The 13703-nt window shown below is 38.1% G+C and overlaps 1 protein-coding gene across 2 annotated transcripts in view; it reads right to left on the reverse strand.

The window, feature by feature from the left end:
• LOC149924824 (uncharacterized) overlaps positions 1 to 13703 on the reverse strand; it is a 557796-nt gene that overhangs the window by 20174 nt on the left and 523919 nt on the right. The window contains exons 21-43 of one of the 2 annotated variants that reach the window (XM_090159675.1): positions 13100 to 13494; positions 12881 to 13029; positions 12160 to 12264; positions 10895 to 11107; positions 10452 to 10835; positions 10118 to 10387; positions 9445 to 9707; positions 9327 to 9380; positions 8690 to 8914; positions 8166 to 8614; positions 7625 to 7725; positions 7357 to 7555; positions 7000 to 7291; positions 6835 to 6935; positions 6579 to 6688; positions 6355 to 6461; positions 6129 to 6296; positions 4368 to 4732; positions 3279 to 3361; positions 2998 to 3208; positions 2849 to 2933; positions 2010 to 2257; positions 1823 to 1933 (exon numbers count right to left, since the gene is read on the reverse strand). In XM_090159675.1, coding sequence (XP_090015801.1) covers positions 1823 to 1933; positions 2010 to 2257; positions 2849 to 2933; positions 2998 to 3208; positions 3279 to 3361; positions 4368 to 4732; positions 6129 to 6296; positions 6355 to 6461; positions 6579 to 6688; positions 6835 to 6935; positions 7000 to 7291; positions 7357 to 7555; positions 7625 to 7725; positions 8166 to 8614; positions 8690 to 8914; positions 9327 to 9380; positions 9445 to 9707; positions 10118 to 10387; positions 10452 to 10835; positions 10895 to 11107; positions 12160 to 12264; positions 12881 to 13029; positions 13100 to 13494 — 4688 coding nt within the window. Of the gene's footprint in view, positions 1 to 1822; positions 1934 to 2009; positions 2258 to 2848; positions 2934 to 2997; positions 3209 to 3278; positions 3362 to 4367; positions 4736 to 6128; positions 6297 to 6354; positions 6462 to 6578; positions 6689 to 6834; positions 6936 to 6999; positions 7292 to 7356; positions 7556 to 7624; positions 7726 to 8165; positions 8615 to 8689; positions 8915 to 9326; positions 9381 to 9444; positions 9708 to 10117; positions 10388 to 10451; positions 10836 to 10894; positions 11108 to 12159; positions 12265 to 12880; positions 13030 to 13099; positions 13495 to 13703 lie in introns of both variants that reach the window. The other variant, XM_090159674.1, reaches the window with a different exon arrangement.

A 13703-nucleotide genomic window follows, 5' to 3' on the forward strand; every position in this document is an offset into this window, starting at 1 on the left:
AATATATTGGAAAACAACTTTGGCGAATAATTTGATTCGCCAATATTAACTAGAAAATATATTGGAAAACCACTGCGGCGAACAATTTGATTCTCCAATATTAACTAGAAAATATATTGGAAAACCACTGCGGCGAATAATTTGATTCTCCAATATTAACTAGAAAATATATTGGAAAACCATTTTGGCAAATAATTTGTTTAGCCAATATTAACTAGAAAATATATTGGAAAACCATTTTGGCGAATAATTTGATTAGCCAATATTAACTAGAAAATATATTGGAAAACCATTTTGGCGAATAATTTGATTATCCAATATTAACTAGAAAATATATTGCAAAACCATTTTGGCGAATAATTTGATTAGCCAATATTAACTAGAAAATATATTGGAAAACCATTTTGGCGAATAATTTGATTCGCCAATATTAACTAGAAAATATATTGGAAAACCACTTTGGTGAATAATTTGATTCGCCAATATTAACTAGAAAATATATTGGAAAACCACTTTGGCGAATAATTTGATTCTCCAATATTAACTAGAAAATATATTGGAAAACCACTGCGGAGAATAATTTGATTCTCCAATATTAACTAGAAAATATATTGGAAAACCATTTTGGCAAATAATTTGTTTAGCCAATATTAACTAGAAAATATATTGGAAAACCATTTTGGCGAATAATTTGATTAGCCAATATTAACTAGAAAATATATTGGAAAACCATTTTGGCGAATAATTTGATTATCCAATATTAACTAGAAAATATATTGCAAAACCATTTTGGCGAATAATTTGATTATCCAATATTAACTAGAAAATATATTGCAAAACCATTTTGGCGAATAATTTGATTAGCCAATATTAACTAGAAAATATATTGGAAAACCATTTTGGCGAATAATTTGATTCGCCAATATTAACTAGAAAATATATTGGAAAACCACTTTGGTGAATAATTTGATTCGCCAATATTAACTAGAAAATATATTGGAAAACCACATTTCCGGAAAAATTGATTCGCCAATATTAACTAGAAAATACATTGGAAAACCACATTGGCGAAAAATGTGGATCGCCAATATTAACTAGAATTTTTTTTTGCTAAAACATTTTGGCAAATAATTTTATTATCCAATATTAACTAGAAAATATATTGGGAAACCACTTTGGCGAATACGGAGAAAAAAACAATTTGGCGAAAATCAAATTTATTGAAGAATTTCATTTCCATGGTCACAAAAAATTAAAATTTCATACAAAAATTATGTTTGTTTAAAAACCCGAGTAAAAACCTACTACTGGTCTGAAACCATATGTGTCAAAAGAAAAATTCATTACTTTAATGCGGTGAACTTTGATTTCGCCCGATATTCTTTAAAAATGTCGGTGAGTTTATAAGTTCTATATTTCTTTTGCTGCGGTTTTGCAAATCAAACTCCTAATAAAATAGCGAATCGAAAAAAATGAATAAAATATTGCGATCTCTTTTATAAATAAAAAATTAATTGATAACGAGTTATATATATATTAGCCAAACGCAAAAAAACGAATTCGCCAACGTGTATTTTACCTCCAAAACAATTTGCCAACATGGTAACGAAATAATTCGCTTATAATTCCGTGGTGCTTATTAACTCAAAAACTAACACGCCTAATTTTTGTAATAATTTGAGCACTATTTCTTCTTCCGAAATGAATTTTGGAAAATCAGTGGAATAATGGGAATATACATGTTTCAAGTAAATAGCAATATAGTAAGTCCAACACTCTAGTTATAAATTTTGGATACTACGAAAATAACGAGATTTCTCACTTGTTTATTAAGTCTTTTAGAACACGATGCCTTTCAAAATATCCACTTGGCTGGTTACCGATTATAAGTACAAATATTAAGGAGCATACGAAAGAACTTTGAATAAAATTTCTGTAGAGTGTAATGAGAAAGTTTATAAATAGTTGAGTCGATTGAAAATAAAAGAACGGTTATTTTATTTATTTACTTGAAGACAAATGAAGCTCTCCCGATTTGAATAGCTTTCAAACGAGCTTGAATGAGTGTAGGTTCAGGGGGTGGACGGTTGTAAGAGAATCTGTTGGATGGACGAGGAGTAAATGACGTTTCTTCGGAGAACTGGTTCTCTTTGGCTTTCTTTTGAGCCAGATTGAAGGACTGAGCCCAAAATTCCGTGGTCCAATTTTCTTTCGCGAAGTACGAAGCCAAACTGGCTATGAAACTAATCACTAACACCTACGAAGAAAAAACGCAACGTTTAAGAGATATTCTAACACCTATTGTCAAGACCTTTCTATGGAGAGGTCAGAGCACTCCTTGTTTTATCCGCAACTCGTTGGTCAAATTCAAGCGGGGGAAAAATCTAATTGGTGTATCTTAAAATTGATTTTGATCGGGAAATTACGCCGTCATGTTAGGGTATAAAAGCAGGTAAATATGGCTACTATACCTCACAATGTTAAGGTACTGTCACGCGCAAAAACGTAATTTTGAAATTGCGCTGTTTTGCACCATAGTGGTACCTCAAATTACACAAAGAAAATGATGTCTTCTTGATTATATTCTTATAATATTTAATTTAAATGTAATATTGAAAGTATCGTACGCTGACCTCTCCGTAAAACGATCCTACTATTATACTGAAAGCTTGTTAAAATGTTGCTTTTACGTCACAAGCTTCATTAGTTAGATTTGCACGCGCGCTAGAAAAACCTATATTCCTCTGGCTACTGCAGCGCGCGCTCGTAGGCTTGTCAAAGTAAGAGACTGACGTAAGAGCCACATTAAAACAAGAAGGCCGCGATACTTTATACAAAGAAATATTACCATTATGGGCTGCCATACGACTATGTCCATAACAACGGCTAGCACCCAAGATATTATCCAAAACACGACTTTGATCGCGTTATACCTATGGTTAATCACAAAAGGTTAAATAGTTGAGCTTAAGATATCTACGAAGAGAATACAAATACCTTTTGATCCATTGGACACTTATAATGATAGAATTGGACACGACCGCTAATAATATAGACCAACTGAAGTACGTGAAATACTGAGGTAAACGTTTAGGGTCCTCGATGTACTCTGACGACGTAAATTTGGGGTCAAGAACGGGACTGGTGTCGTTTTGACTTTCTGTCAACCAATCCTCAAATCCACTCGATGTTTGTCTCGATCTGATTGCTTTTCATTTACGAGTTCAATTTTGGTTAACATAGTCTCAAATACAAATGTTTTGTCTAAATTAGCTTACTGAGTTCAGAGGCGACGCTAGCCGAATGTCTGTTCAAACTTTGACGTCGAGGAGTGTCGTTATCCACGGACCGTCGATAACTTCTACAAATAAAAACACGAAATGTGCTAGGAACTTATCGATTCGAATATTCACTTAGTTCAATATCTACGAGCTTACCGGATATTCAGTTAGTTCAATATCTACGAGCTTACCGGATATTCAGTTAGTTCAATATCTACGAGCTTACCAGATATTCAGTTAGTTCAATATCTACGAGCTTACCGGATATTCAATTAGTTCAATATCTACGAACTTACCGGATATTCACTTAATTCAATATCTACGAACTTACCGGATATTCACTTAATTCAATATCTTAGATTTTTTCGATTAGAATATTCGTTTAGCTCAATATCTACGAGCTTACCGATTATAATATTCGCTTAGTTCAATATCTACAAGTTTACCGATTAGAATATTCGCTTAGTTCAATATCTACAAGTTTACCGATTAGAATATTCGCTTAGTTCAATATCTACGAACATACCGATTAGAATATTCGCTTAGTTCAATATCTACGAACTTACCTATTAGAATATTCGCTTAGTTCAATATCTACGAACTTACCTATTAGAATATTCGCTTAGTTCAATATCTACGCACTTACCGATTAGAATATTCGCTTAGTTCAATATCTACGAACTTAACGATTAGAAAATTCGCTTAGTTCAATATCTACGAACTTACCGATTAGAATATTCGTTTAGTTCAATATCTAAGAGCTTACCGATTAGAATATTCGCTTAGTTCAATATCTACAAGTTTACCGATTAGAAAATTCGCTTTGTTCAATATCTACGAACTTACCGATTAGAATATTCGTTTAGTTCAATATCTACGAGCTTACCGATTAGAATAATCGCTTAGTTCAATCTCTACGAACTTACCGATTAGAATGTTCGCTTAGTTAAATATCTACGAACTTACCGATTAGAATATTCGTTTAGTTCAATATCTACGAGCTTACCGATTAGAATATTCACTTAGTTCAATATCTACGAACTTACCGATTAGAATGTTCGCTTAGTTAAATATCTACGAACTTACCGATTAGAATATTCCGTCAGTTCAATATCTTCGGCGAAATCTCCTATATCGTCCGAGTAGCTGTCTTCGCCATCCTCGTATTCGGAATCACTGTCAACGATATCATCCATGAGCACCGACGGGGCGGAGGAATCGGAACCACCGTGGCTAGTTCGTTTCGCCCGCAACAAGCACCACCACCAAGAACACCACAAACAATCCACCAAAGGAGCTCGACAACGTACGAAAAGCGACGGTTTGCGATACTGAACGTGACGCATCGCTCCGATCAGTTGCGCGTGGAAGACAAAGACGACGAATGACGACACGGCTGACAGAACCGCGCATTGCCACGGAATACCAGACACCACTTTTTCCTGGGAAATCTGCTTTATTGGTAAAGAGTTAGGAGCTGTACAAGGTACAAACGGAGATGGTAAATCCAAGAAGGCATTCGGGTACCAAGACTATGGGAATGCGGCTTTAAGTTCTGGTACCATCCTCGTATACTTGGTAGCGTAAAATATAAATTGAAAGTAACCAAATACTAATATGACAAGTGTTTTGCCCAAAACCTCCCTCCTAAATTTACATTCATTTTACTAAGGACCGGACCATTTTCAGACATCTATCAGAACATATTACCCTAACGTTGATGGGCTGCCGATAGCGTTATTATTTTTCTAATTTGTTACCTCCCCTTAAATACAAGCCCTGTTAGATAGGGGGAGATGTGTTGTGCTTTGTTTCAATGTTAATATAATGTAAACTATTTATTTATTTGCACAATAAACAATAATAATAATAATAATAATATTTCTCAACATTCATTTAAGTAATGACATAAGTAATATTACCAATAAGTCAACTACTAAAAATTGTCAACGAATTGATTTCCAGAGTTGTTGCGCAGTCAAGGTTTAGTTCTCAAAACAGTGCCCCCTACTGTCTAAATATGAACTAGGCGAAATAAACTACTACTAAGGACGATAATATACTCTTCAGTTGGAAATTCAAGTTGGAGCTGGGCCTTACGTAAGTGTCGAAAAAGGTTCGGTAAAAAAATTAGCATCAAAAGAATAGGAAGTGTCATACTTTTTCTTATTACGTTACTTATAGCATTAATAATAATTCACAGGGATAGTAGTTCTCTTACATAGAACTATCATTGCCAGCCAAAAATACGTTTGCTACAAACTCTTCCCCCCTTACAGTCCTACACTCCCCACTTTCCGCGCCAAAAACGATTCAAATCCAGAAATAGTAACGCCATCTCGTGTCTGAAATCGACACTATGGTTTTTTAATATGGTTTTAAAAATGGCGATTGTCAGTAAAATTGGTCTGCAGATTATTTTATTCGGAATTTAATAGGATTTGTCATTGTTTAAACCGTATTTTTTTAAATCGCATAGGTAAATATTAATTAGCTTTACATTAATAAAAATTCAACAGTTATTGTTTTATTATTATTATTATTATTCTTATTATAAAAAAAAATTTACCTGATGAAAACATTTTAAGTACTAAAACAGAAATTTCGCGACGCCAAAAAAACTGCCGAATTGGATCGTTTCCGCTTAGGCCTAGTTCTGATTTCACCCGCTACTTTCGATGGCGTTTGAATCAAACTTATTTTCGGAGAGAACTATCCGTGTAAGTTATTGTTAATCCATGCTTATAGTAAATTTAGATGTGGAATTTGGCGATCGTCTGGGTATGTAGAATACTTCTAACCTTGGTACCCGAATGTATTATTGGCAAAACTAGCGGATTATCTCACCGAAAAGTACTCCATGCCCAAAGCGCAAAGTGCCGCCGATGACGCGACGGTAGAAAAGCAACAAGTCAATCTCTGGACGTGACTGAAACCCGACCAAGACGGAGCGGAGGCCACCGATGTCCACAAGTGATGATTTGGAAGAACGTGAGAGAGAGCTTTCTTGAAAACCTACACGGAATCCCAGTTTAGTCACTTCATTCTTTTAACGACCTCAAATCTGACCAACCTTTCCGAAACGGCGGTGATTCTCGTCCACTAATATTTCCCTCTCAACCAAGCCATCGTCTCCCTCCACGGAGAACCATTTGTGGCAGTTAAATTGGTATTGCTCGCCTTTAAAGAGAATCGTTCAAGATTAATCTTGAAATAATAAATTGAAATTGGTGACAAAGTTAAATACGGATCAAGCGAAAAGTTAATTATGAATTTAATGTACGGAAATTTAATCACCATTTCCCAAATCAATGACTGTTAGATCTTCCAAGTACCACGAAGGGCTACATCCAATATTATTGTGCCACAGTTGAACTTTCCATATTTTTCCCAAACACTTTTCGTTACTAATTTTGAACGATAAAATTTTGTAATTAGCGTACGCTTTAAGCCACAAAGAATTTTAAATATATCAACTGCGAAGTTTTTTGAGCAAAGTTTCAGGTGCGAAAGACCGATAGCGAATGAGTGAAAAGTAAAAACGAAATCTCACCTGAAGAAAAAGTCATCCCTGGAGGATCGCAGGAATGTAGTAGGGGTGGACAATAATTTGGCCGACGAAAACCCCCTATCACCGTGAAGGGTTAAGTACACCTACAGTTAACGAGAAATGACAATAGGGTTATGTACGTCGAAAATACACCCTGGAATTACTTACCGAAGCGCTGGTTCCAGCCTCCGAAAAGTGACCCGTGCGAATAGACACGAAGTAATGGTATTTCTCCCAAGGTTTGTTGTCCTTGACTTCGTTTAAGAGACAATGTTGACTATTACGGCGATCGAAGGGGTAGATCAAACGCCAAAGCACAGCGTACGCCACCGTCAAACAGGCAAAAATGATTAAAGCCACGGGGTTGTAATACGGGCCTACCAATACATCCACCGATTCCTCAGTTAGTAGAATCAACGGAGACCATTGGATAAAACCGACTGGATAAGTCGTTAAACACCTAACGAACGCAAAAAAAAACAATATTTAGAAAACTAACGGGAGCTTCCGGTTATTGAAACGTGCCTGCAAGACGTTTGAGCGTCATTGGTTTCCTCCAGAACCTGACATCCCTGGTTTTTCCAGGAGTTGTCAAACCAAGTTAGGCAATTTTGACCGTACACGTACATCTTATAAGCCACGCTGGGCCATTCGGTCTCTCCCGGTTCTATTTGTCCGTCCGTGTATTTCGCGTACGTGATTATCACTCGTGGTTTAGAATTATCTATCAAATAAAATTGCCAATAAACACACCTACGCAACCATTACGACATTGCTATCAAAAAGGGTTTACATTCCACTAATCCCGCTGGAATAAACAGACTGACTGGGTCGTTTTTGGACATAATAGTCTTCGTAAATAGTTGAGACTGCGGTGAGATATCCGAGGACAACCTGAAATACGGTTGAAACTATTTTAATGAGGGGAAACATTGGATGGTACGCTAAAAGGTTCAACAGCGATTCGATCAGGGTTTATAAGTAACGCAGATGGAATCCCTCTCTTTCACACACCTGAAACTTTGCTCACCTAAAGATAACCAGGTTGAGACAAGCTTTCAGGTGGGCGAAGAATGGGATTAACAATAACTTGGCCCGCAACGAACCCCTTTTCCAAAAAGTATACTTTGAACTTGAGCGACGCAATAGAGGCGTCAACCCAACACACCTGAAACTTTGCTCACCTTCGAATAAATCAGGTTGAGACAAAGTTCCGGGCACACCAGGCTAACGCAAAGTTTGTTTTTACACGGACTAAGGAACGCGTCCGGATAACGCACCAAACCCTGCACTCCCAACAACGTTGTAAGCCAAATTAAGGGAATTTATCTTACCCAAACATTACGACGACAGGCGTCTCAAATTCCGTTTCGAGTTGAACCGTCACCGATAAGGAATCGTTGACGTAGTCCTTTTTCAATTCGATGTGGTGCACATTGACGCGCCGTTCTTTCAAGATATAAAAGTCCAATTTCATCTCAGGGTCAAGTTGGCGTCGAAATTTGACGACGTATTCTTGGACGAAACTCTCCGACACGGTCGTGAACAGAACTCGGTTAACCAACGGTCGAAATTCCGAGAATAAGTCAAACTCGAAGATTTTGGAGTTGACCATCTGCATGTCCGTTTCGGCGTGACCGGCACCCAAAGAGTCAAATGTTACGGAGGCACTTCCTACATTCATACTGCTTGGAAGACGATTCGCGCTTAAGTAACGATAAGACAACGATACGTTTGGCGTAACTAGTTCTACAGCGTCTTCAATATCACTGGTAGATTTGAGCTGAAAAACCAGAACGAAATTGACTTTGTAATTTGCCGAAATAAGTCTTACTATTTCAAAAAAGCTCGAACTTACTTTAGGTAAGGTGTTTAACAATTGAAGTAACTTTTCCTTAGAGCTACGAAACGCATTTCTAAGCGGCCAGTTATTAGTATCGTCCAAGTGTATAGTGGAATCCAACAGAACGGGCATTGCCGCCAGGACGAAAACGTAATTTTTGGTTTGGGACCCCGAACGTTGGAGAGCACCAGCATTTTTGATCAGCAATCGAACTGACGTTTCGATCTCGTCCGATGATAGCTGAAATCGTTTTAATAAGTTTTTAAATTATTTAATAATAAATACAAATACATTTCGGATAAGGGAGAAGACGTTCTCACAAGGGTAACGCCATTAAAAGCTATATTTTTAAAAAAGTGAAGGCTTGTCAGATGGCACCCTAAGTCTGAAACGTTGAATTTTTAATTATCTGAAAATGTCAATTATTTTATTTCTTTTACAGAGTTAAGATTCTGCATATAGGCTTTACATAAAAATTAAATAAAATATATATAGAAGTTTCGCAAAAATCAGTTTTAATTCCCTTTCCGCCCAAAGGTTTAAATTGGCGCCATCTAGTTTAATTAAAAGCATTAAAAACGAACCTCTAATGGCTTCCCTCTAAATATTTTTGAATTGATCTATCTCGCTAACATTTGAGAAGTATACAGACCTTTTTCGACTGAAGAAGGGCTCGTAAAATGGACAAACTTTGAAGGGCTTCGAACTAAAATCAATAAATAATGCAATTAAATAATTTAGTTACGTTCCATTGAATAGGCGACGCTTACCGAATTGTTTATTTCGATTGATTTTAATTCCCGGAAGAAATCCCGAACATACAAATCGTTTCTTGATCGAAGCGTGTGACTCGCGATCAGAAGGAACGAAAGAACGGCTTGAGTGTCACCCTCTCTCTGGCGACGTTTCAAAATATCATTCGTAAATAAACTGCCAGAAGTACGGAGAGGCAAGGGGTCCTTGACCTTGATTGACATCTGACAAACTTCCAGTACGGAACCAAATGAATCCTCTATGCTCAAATGCAACAGCACTAGAAAATTAAAATACAGAAGTTGAACATATTTCCTTTAAAAGAGCCTTGATGCAAAACTATTCTATAGCCTAGACCTTTGCTTATGGGGACCTAATGATAGGCTTATGGTAGAAAGTATAACGTTTTCTGTATCGTATCTATAGAAAAAGTATTTTTTTTAACTGCTCTTTCTACAGATTCTATCAAAAAATATATATTTCTAGGGTTTTCTAAAAGGTATAGAAAATTGCCCTAAATTTCTACAGATTCTATAGAATAAAATAAATGTCTTGGTTTATATAATGGCTATAGAAAATTGTGCAAAATTTCTGCAGATAGTACATATGATTGGGTCATTTTCTATAGAACTCCGATGACAATTCTATTTTATTTATATCGAAAATATTTGTAAAGGGATATGATCTTACGAGACTGATTGAAATCGGGAGATCCAGCCGGCAGTAGGAACTCGACGTTAGGATTGAGTCCCGAATACAAGGGATATTTGGGTCCAGTAGACTGGAAAGAGTAACGCGCCACGTAAGTCAAAGGCCTCCAGTCGCTTTTCCATTCGAGACAATGCAAACGGAACTGCGTTTCCATGGCCACGCCTTCTAAGGGATTTACGCTGCAACGCCCTTTGCTAGGAACGGACGCTACCCGGAAGTATTCCATCGCCGAACCCACTTTGGATGACGCTTTTGGATTATTATTGTCAATAATGATAAGGATAAATCGAATTATCTTGCAAAAAAATAATACCTTGACCCTTAACACGAACTTCGGCCAAATACATCCTGGTGGACTTCAAGACTCCGCCGTTGATAATTAAGTACTTGGAATGGAATCCACTTGGGATTTCGTTCCGGGATAAGCGCAACTGCCTGCGAGCTCGATCCATCAAATGAGGTTCTCCCTTGTCGCGTACGTTATCATCGCGAACCGGTTTGGCAGCGTTAGGAATACTAATACCGCCACTACCCTCTCGATTTTGATGGATTCTGTTGTCGCGAGGGTACGTATCTTGCTCGCCAACTTGACCTTGGTCTCTGGCATTGGCGCTTCCTCCTTCTCCCGGTAAACCTTCCTCGGTAACATTTAGTTGCGGAGGTACGAAGTGGTCCAATTTGGGAGCCGTATTAAAATCTAAAGAAACAAGTTTTAAGAGATTCGTCGTAAGGGATGTTGGATAGAATACGGCGCACCTTTCGAGGAGAGATCTTCCACGGGCTCGTTCAGTCGGGCAGAGGCGTCATTCAGTCGGGCAGAGGCGTCATTCAGTCGGTTGCCGTCCATTTTCTCACGCGAGTCGTAGATGGAGCCGCTTCTTTTCAGTCTGTTCGCAGTTTCGTCTTCAGTATCGAATTGAGGGTAAAGTGGAAGGTTTGGAAACGGCGGTAGCTCGGAACGGTTTGAATCTGTTTGGGACGTTCCATTATTTTTTCTAATAAATGTCCTCACGCGGGTTAAAGAATAGAAAACAGAATGTATTCTGGTTAACAGCAACTTCTTCACTTTGAGATTTCCGGAAGAAAATCAACGCCCCATACCATATGTAACATAATGACTCATAAGCATGCCTCTGTATATCATTTCCATTGAAAAAAATCCAATGAGACCTTGTTTCACGCGGAACATACATTGAGCGGACCCAAAAATGCAAAAATGCTTATACACTCTTTTACGAAGTCGGCCATTTCATTACATGCCTAATTTAAAATAGTCCAGTCAAGGGCAAGGTTAGTAAATTTTAGGCTATAAAAGGTTGCCTCGTTACGCTGTGGTTGCTAAGGGCTAAGGTTGGTAACTTCGTTGCTAACGAACATCGTGATGTCACTGAGATGAGATCCTATTGAAAATCAATGGGATCTCATCTGGGTGACGTCAGCAACAGACGAATTTTGTAGGCAATCCAAAAATTCTTTCAAACCGTTTCTCGATCGAGACCCCGTTGAGTCAAGGGCACGTGCAAGTTCTCATCAGCTCGAGACGTCGCGTGCACTTGACCGCGTGAAGCGGCCTTGCATGCGCTATTTTAAATCAGACCTGTAATAAAATGGCAGCTCTCACAAATAAGGATATAAAAGAGTGTATAATCCTTGCGCCATTGAAAAGGTTACCATGGAAATGAAATCATGTGATCGCGAGGCACGAGCTAAACTTGACATGGGCAAAGCCAGAAACGCGCGAGGAATTCTCACTAACTTCCGTTTCCCATCAGTAAAGTTGATGACGCGTATTTCGTCACGGAGTTGTAAGTGACGTAATTGACGTCATATCCCGTGAACAAGGTTTCATTAACGAAATTGCTATTATGGCATACTTATGAGCGATTATGTTACATATGCCCATACATATAATTTTCCCACCTTATAAGATGGGAAGACACTCAGTCGCGGAATAATTTCTATAGTTGCTGTCACATATTTTACGTTAACCCGAACACATTCTTGGTCGAACATATTCTTACCAACTTTCGAACTATTAGAAGTAACCTCTTCGATCTTGGGTTTTTGGATATGGTCTTCTATCAAATTATGGACATCCCCATCGAAATGGCTGCAGTCGTATACGTCTGCCAACGTCGTTATGTTTGTTAGTATTAATATTAATTTCTTAATTTTATAGCGTTTTCCATTTGATTGCTCGAGATTCGCTCCGAATCTGTCTCTGACGTCATAGATCTCGCCCCAATCGACTAGAGTAAAACCGCAAATGGAACATAACATTAACATATTCCCGCACTTTGTCGTTTTTCATCCGCTAGTAGTATTAATTTTCGCGTCATGGTCTGCCATTTTGCCAACAAAACTAAAAGGAACACGCAAAAATTTGCTCCGATCTCGATCTCGATCCGTTGATCTAAATCGGCAGATCGGTTTTGGGCGATCTCGGAGCACCCCAGAGCGGGAAATGGAACACGTGAAACTTGATCGGAGCAGATCCGAGCACTCAAATGGAACATAAAATGTTGATCAGAGCGATTTAGAGCGCTCGAGAGCAGTCAAATGGAAAACGCTATAAATCAGATTTGGAAGTAAATAATATATATTTCTTAGATAGAATTATCCAACGTTAATACTATTCTTTCTTCGTGGGTTAAAGTTGATTTTTAAAAATAGGATTACGAAGCTTAGAATGGATATTTCTTTCATGAGAGATATTTTAAACCACTTAGAAATGATACTAACCAGGCTTCAAATCGTGAAATCCATCCTCAACCAACCATAGTAACCATTCGTACTCTGTTTCCTCGCAGTCTCGACAAACGGCTTCTAGCTTGACCGCTTCGGAATTCGGTACTTGATGATATTTACAAGTATCGCAAACCACCTCAATCCTGGACACAGGTTGATGGAAAATTAGAGCTATATATTTCGCAATTTAATACTAGCAATGACATCGCTTACCTTAGAAGGTGAGGTTCGGAAGATAATTCCACCACTTGAGATACGGAATCGTTTTCGTTATTGTAAGACACGGTTAACGTCACGAGAAACATTCCGAGGTTTGGAGACAACGCCAAAGCCAACAAGCTGAAGTTCCGAGTGGCCTGGTTTTGTAAATCGACTGGTGGATCGACGAAGCAGCGCGCTAATGGGTCTCGAAGTCCCTGGCACGACCAGTTGAATCTGACACTAGCATCATCTTCCGGAACACGACTGTTGCCAGCGTCGAAAAGAACGGTGTCGTCTCTTCCGAATCGCCTCATAAATCCGCCTTTGAGACGAGCAGTTGGCAGAACTTCTCGCACTTGGACCGTGGTGAATGCCTCATTGTAAACTATGGTTCCAGGAATTTCAACCTGATGACGCGATAAAATACCAAACGTTATACCAGGATCTTTTAACGGAAAGGTCGGCGCAGTCCCGCGTTATTTGAGCAACTCGTTCATCAGTTTTACCGCGCTGTTTCGCCCCATCTACGCTAGCAATCTGAACTACCAGTAAAAAAACTTTGTCTTTTTAATTATTTGTAACATTTTAATACGTTAAAATGATGTAGCACTGTAAT

This window comes from Leiobunum rupestre, chromosome 10 (assembly GCF_980474605.1).
Source record: "Leiobunum rupestre chromosome 10, qqLeiRupe1.1.hap1, whole genome shotgun sequence".
NCBI lineage: Eukaryota > Metazoa > Arthropoda > Arachnida > Opiliones > Sclerosomatidae > Leiobunum > Leiobunum rupestre.